The 7,059-nt window shown below is 36.0% G+C and overlaps 1 protein-coding gene across 1 annotated transcript in view; it reads left to right on the top strand.

Annotated features, from left to right (window-relative positions):
- Positions 1-7,059, top strand: part of LOC115209113 (calpain-5-like) — a 64,433-nt gene that overhangs the window by 52,445 nt on the left and 4,929 nt on the right. The window contains exons 8-9 of the mRNA XM_029777240.2: positions 415-617; positions 3,721-3,839. Coding sequence (XP_029633100.1) covers positions 415-617; positions 3,721-3,839 — 322 coding nt within the window. The remainder of the gene's footprint in view (positions 1-414; positions 618-3,720; positions 3,840-7,059) is intronic.

Here is a 7,059-nt window from a genome sequence, read left to right as displayed (position 1 = left end):
TGCTGTAGCCCCATTCACTTGAAGGTGATTATAGACTTGTAACTTGCAAGGCAAACTCGTTAGTGTGGGTGCCATGAAAATAGCACCCAGTACACTCTGTAAGGTGGTTGGCAGACATTGGAGCATGATAAAGACTGTAGACCTGTTGGATCCTATTGAACCATAAAGAAGATAATAATGATGATACATATATGAAAGAGAGGGAGAGAGAGAGAGAATTAAGAGCCCTAACTTTATATATAACAAATCACCAATAGAAAATATCACAATTGTGAGTTGCTAGTTTTCCTTGTTTATACCCCAGACTATTTGCTTCATGACAAATTTAACTTGCTTTAGCAAAATCTCTTCATTTCAGTTTCAATAACACATTGTTCTTTCTGTTTCTTTCCACATAAATCTCTGCTTAAACAGGTTGAAGAGAACCGTCGCTATCGTATTCACAATCTCTTTTATCAAGAAGTATTGAATAGTACCGTTTTTCGAAACAGCCGCTCTATATTTTTTAAAGACAGTCTGAAAAAGGGCCGTTATGTAATTATCCCATGCACATTTAAAGCTGACATTGAAGGAAGCTTTTTACTGCGAGTATATACATCTTCAGACAATTCTTTTAAGTAAGTAATTGTTGCTTTCTTTGGCTTTTTTTTTACTATTTGATAGTTAAAAAAAAATATTTTTGCTTATTTAATAGTTTGTTATTTTTTTATTACTGAAGGAAGAGGTTAGAGTATGGTTTAAAACTAAATTTTGCCTCATCTCCATGTATAACTTGTATAGCAAACAGGCCTGGAAAACAGACAGGTGTGGCAGGCAGGCATGATTGGATAGATGACTAGAGTGGCAGATGGAGGGATTGAAAGTAGGTATCAGTGACTAATAAACAGGCAATGAATTGCTGGTATCATTCAACTATGGTAGTAGTTGAATAATATTCTTAAGGCTGCAATTTACTCATGTGCATCACCTTTCAGAGCTTGCTGCTAATTCAGTTTGGTTATGCGTTTGGTTGCACGTCTCTGAACAGATTCCAGGAGGTCAATGTTCTGAGCAAGATAGGGGTTCCAAACTGATGATGCGAATTCCAAGTGTGGTCGTACCATAGCTGTATACAGTTTTAAATAGATGGCTGGAGAGCGGCTAACAAAAGTCTTGCTGAGTGATGCCAAGACACCCTCGGCCTTCTTGACAATTTTAGAGATATGCTTTGTCCAACGCAAATCACTGCTGACAGTGATGCCTAGGTCACGCTCACAAGAGGATTTCTTGATATCAGTGTTGTGGAGGGAGTATGTGGACGCAGGGTTTTTTTCTCCCAAAATGCATGGTGGTACACTTGTCCACAGCCAGTTCCATTGCTGCATTGTGTCTAGGTCTGATTGCAGGAAAGAGCTGTAGACAACAGGATCTGTCCTCTTGATTTCAAGGTACAGCTTGATGTCGTTTGCATATTTCAATACTGTGGCATTCTTTAAATTTGCATCTATGTCATTAATGTATGCCACAAACAAGAGGGGACCAAGGACAGATCCCTGTGGTACACCCGATGACATCTCATATGGTGTAGAATGCTGTCCTAGAACTGTGACTACCTCCTTTCGGTTGAGAATGAAGGATTTCAACCAGTTAAAAAGGTCATCCCTTACACCCATTGCAGAGAGTTTCACCATAAGCCTTTTGTGTGGCACAGAGTTGAAAGCCTTAGCAAAGTCAAGGTAGACAACATCCACCCATGAGCCACAGTGATCTGAGTAATGTCCTCAAGGAACTCGACAAGCTGATCACTGCAGCTGGAGTTAGGGACAAATCCATATTGTGAGGGTCGGATGAGACTGTGAGAGCTCCAGAAGTTCCAAAGTGTTTCTCTGACACACGATTCCATCGGTTTTGCAATACAGCTAGTGAGACTGACTGGGCGATAGTTGACAGGTGATGTGCGGTCGCCCTTTTTGAACAGAGGAATGACACTGGCAGTTTTCCACTGCTCCGGAGTAGCACCATTGTTGAGACAGTACTGGAAGAAAATAGAAAGCTATATTTTAATTAAGCTTAATTGATAGACCTCTATTTGAGGAATTTCATGGTATCAATCTCGTGTAATGAAGTTTTAAAAGAAAAAGTTGAGTGTTTGTTTCTCAAGTTTGAGGGTAATGATATAGTTCTATACTTTTTTATGAATATAGTTCTATAAAGGGACTTTTAACCCTTTCGTTACCAACCCGGCTAAAACCGGCTTTGGCTCTGTAGTATAAATGTCTTCTTTTCATAAGTTTTCAATTAAAATCTTCCACTAAATCTTAGTCACAATTTATGTTCCTAACATTAGCTTAATGATAACTAAGTTATTTTACTAAATTCTTTGTTATATTTAAAATAATTGAAAGAAACACAGAGTATCTCAAAATAAATACGGTAGCAAAAGGGTTAATGTATGTCACCGGTGTCATTGAGGTAAGGAAAACATTATCTGTGACACTGCTAATTGACACATTATTAATTAGCATAATAGCATAGCCTGGAAAAACATGGATTACATGAAAAAATGCGAGCAAGAGAAATGATCACAGGACAAATTATTACACTTAGAAAATTACAGGACAAGTTATTACATCTGGTAAAGTACAGAACAATAAAATTTTTACTTAAAATATTGCAGCTTAGGATAAAATTTGAATATCAAAAATTATTTGATTTTAATTTACAAAGTAACATAATTAAAAAAGGTACCATCATTTTGTTACAATATTCTTTTCTACTCTAGGCACAAGGCCCAAAATTTTTGACGAGGGGGCCAGTCAATTAGATCAACTCAGTATGCAACTGGTACTTAATTTGTTGACCCTGAAAGGATGAAAAGCAAAGTCGACCTCGGCAGAATTTGAACTCAGAAATATAAAGACAGACAAAATACCACTAAGCATTTTGCCCAGCGTGCTAACATTTCTGCCAGTTTGCCGCCTTATTTTTTTTAAATATTGACACACTAGAATACTTGAAAAAGGAGAACCAGAACCAAAATAGCTAAAGTTTTATGCAAAGTAGAATAGCACATGTGGCAGGCAAATTCATTATGTAAAAAATAGACATTGGGTCAAGACTAAAAATATGAAGACTTGGCAATAACTCAAGTAAATTTTACTGTGAATTTGTTGTTATAGGTAGATTTTAGTGTAATATATAACTAATTTTTGTATTATTTCTAAAGTGCAAAAATATTTTGAGTTATTTTTAATAGAAGTAATAACTTGTAATAAAATTTTTAGTTTTAATAAAAGCTAATATTTTCTAAATCTAAATATTTTATTTGAAATTTTATCCTTAGCTGCAATGATTTAAGTATAAATTTTATTGTTCTGTACTTTACCAGATGTAATAACTTGTCCTGAACATTTCCAAGTGTAATAACTTGTCCTGTACTTTTTTCCAGGTTTAATATCTTAGGAATATTATTTCTCTTGCTCGCATTTTCCATGTAATAGAGTTGTGGTAAGCTCTCCTGATCTAAATTTCACTTCACTTCCTTCACTCTTTAAATCTCAATTTCTGGAAATTGTAAGGGGTCTTTAAAGGAATGGATATGGGCAAGCTGACTTTCTTTTGACACACAACATGAAAACAAGAACATAGTGTTGTGAAAACATGATATATATACTGATAATCAAGATATACTATGAAATGTAAATAAGTAGAAAATGCTTTACATCTATAATTTTCTTATAGGCATCTAATCCATGACCAACCCGTGAAGAGCTTTTGGCAATGCTTTTCAAGAGAGCCAGTTCTTTTAACTCGTGTCAAGGTCCTCAAGGCTGTTGGCTTGGAAAAGCAAGATGATGTTGGTAAGATTTTTTTGTTTGGTTGTAGAATGGGTATGAAAGCTAAGTAATTATTTATTAATTTTTTGGATGTTCTTTACAATACAGGACCTTACATTTTTGTAGTATTGGTATATTACTGGGAGCAAGACAATAGTATTTCACAATTGACGGTGCAGTAGTTTAGTGAATTTATAGCTGTACAAAAATGCTTTATAGCACCTAATATACCTTATAATTATTTGTGGTATTAGTGTAGTGCAGGTGTCACCAAACTTTTTACACAGTGGGTCCAGATAACAAAGAATGATGAGCATGAGCTGTATAACCATTTTGTTCAATACACGACAGTAAATACACAAAAACTAAAGACAACCAACATATTTATTTACCGAAATATTATCTAAGAAGCTGACATTAGCAATAAGATAATTATATCACACTCAGTGTGCACGTGTTCAAATGTCACAAACTAAACAGCAAAAAAGGTTAGTGTGATGTGTGAAACTGGTGTTTAGCTTTAAGATCTCATCAATATTTGCTTTGAAATTGCTGCATCCAGCCAAGAGAATTGCTTTCAAATATTCATCAGTCAACCTCGTTCGATGTGCTGACTTCACAGACATAAGTTGTTCCAAACACTGATGCCATGCCAGAGGCAAATTTCTTCAAACTTGAAATCTCATCATCAGATAATCAGGGATAAAATTCTGCAAGTTTTCCTTCTCTGTACTTCTCTTTCAACAAGTCATTTGCTTGCAAATCAATGAGTACCAACTGTAGTTTGACTGGTACATCATCAAATGGATTCTGGACCAGAATAATGTCACTCAATTCTGTCGAAATCTGAAAACCACTCCAAAATCACAAATAATCTTCAGAGCTCAAGGTTGACATCTGTGATTCTAGCCCGAAATTCTTTAAACCCTTAAAATGTGAGAAGTCTCCTCCTTCCAATTGTGCTTGAAACAATAATAGCTTTCTCTGAAATCCCTTGATGATTCTGTAGAGATTACAGATAAGGTTATCCTTTACCTGAAGCTTCAAGTTCAATTCATTCAAGTGGGATATGATATCAACCAAAAATGATAACTTTTACAGCCAGGTAGGATCTAACCAAAGTGAATCAGCTCTATCCTTTTCAGTGAAGGAAATATCTATTACTCTTCAGAGTTTATAAAAACAAAACAGAACTTTACTGCACAGAATTCAGAATCAATTTCTTCAAGAAAAGCCTGGAACTGGCAGTGATTAAGAGCATGACTCTAAATGAAGTTCACCTCAGAAATGACTGGTTTCATTACACAAGAAATATCTAAGTCTTTCCGCTTCTAGCCTCCCTTCTAGCCACCTGATATAGTTCCCTGCTGCCACTACTCTTTCAATCCTTCTGCAGGCTAACTCAAAGACAAGGGTCTCATATGGATATTTTGAGCAGCAGCTAGGTACCTTCCATAGAGTACATGGGGGTCATGAAATTGGTTCTTGAAATGAGGAAGGAACAAGGCTACTGAAGTTCTGCGATGCAAATAACTTAATGATCTGCAACACCAACTTCAGAAAGCCAGTTGCCTGCTTACCTATCAATCAGGTGACCACACTAGCCAGATTGATTTCATTCTCACCAGACAGCAAGATATATGGTTGTTCATAAATGCAAAGACCTCCCCTTGTGAAAAATGTACCCCCCAGCATAGACTAGTCATCAGAGACTTTAGACTTCAGGCCAGAAGGTTGCCTAGAAGCAGACCAATCTGGAAAAGAAGATTTAGAATCTTAAGGATCCTTTATATGGTCAGAGGTTTAGGGACACCTTAATTGAGAAATTTGATGAGAAGGAGGACTTGTAACATAGAGGGCAACTGAAAATTCCTGCAGGACAGCTTGCTGAGTGCTACAGAAGAAATTTGCAGCTGGTGCAAAGTCCCAACAAGAACTAGGGTGACCAGGTGGGGGAGTGATGTTTTAGACAAGGCCATTAGAGTAAAGAAGCAGGCCTGGAAAGACTGGAAGAGGGGTGTTAGTAGGGAACTATATCAGATAGTTAGGAGGGAGGCTAGAAGACAAGTGTATTTAGCCAGGGGAAAATCAGATGCTCAGTAATTGCTACTTACGAACTTGTGTTGATGTCCATAGTCATGAATCAATAATTTTAATTCTTACCAATATATTATGATTGGGATATGTTATACTGGAAACTCTTAAGCAACTATTTTGATGTTGTAAAGTAAGTGCTAACTTATATTGTGTGGATAAAAAACATCCTATATTGAGATGTAATGAACAATGCTAAATAAAACCAAATAAACACAAGGGTAACAAAAAATAATGTTACTTAGTCTTTGCTAACATTTTGATGGACTACCTTAATGTCATATTCCACTCAGAAAACTATGCAATTATCAATACCTCCCTTACAAACACTGCTGTTCTCAATACTGTTGTTATACTAAGTTTGCTTGAGTAGGTCTGATAGAACTACACAACCTACAAAAACACAGCTGATTGAGGCTGTAGCAATATTGTTTTCTTCATTGCTATCTTCACTGTTTGAGAAAAATATTAAGAATGATCTCGTTTGAGATTACAAACATCTTTGGCTAGTTTAATGTTGTTGTGTCCACTATTTTGATTGGTTAGCATCTAAGCACGGTCTGTCTCTCTACTTACTTCGCGCCAGTGTGTAAACTGACCAATCACGGCTTTCGGATAGGACTTTACATTTGAGCCATCTTAACTCTTTAAATAGGCTGATCATATCACGTCGGGGTCACCAGTGTAAGAAATATGACCATGTGCGATCGTATTCCCTACACAATGCGACCACATGCGTTCATATTTCTTACAAGGCTATCCAAAGTAAGAAGTTAAGGGAATGTAATGGTAATAATCAGTTACTAGGAGATTATTCAAAGATAAGAAATGTACAACAAATGTGGTTACTTAAAAATGATGATCAGAGGTGGTTGCAGCAAATCGTATGTAATAGATGCAGTAAAGCATCAACTTTGCAATTAGAAAATAAAAACTTTCTAGTGATGTTTAAAATTTAACAAGCAAAGGAGATAACTCAGGTAAGATTAGTCAATTTAAACTTTTAGCAACTATAGAGTAGATCTTGTTTAGAATTGTCTGTAATTGCTTACCAATGACGAACAGAGCTACTTAGAGTTACTCAACCATTTAACCTAGAATTTGTTCATATATAACTTTTGATTGCCAGAGTTGACTTGTTTACAACTGA

The sequence above is a fragment of the Octopus sinensis genome, linkage group LG3, assembly GCF_006345805.1.
Source record: "Octopus sinensis linkage group LG3, ASM634580v1, whole genome shotgun sequence".
NCBI lineage: Eukaryota > Metazoa > Mollusca > Cephalopoda > Octopoda > Octopodidae > Octopus > Octopus sinensis.
Note: the sequence above shows the minus strand (reverse complement) of the source record. Positions and strands in the feature narration are given on the sequence as shown.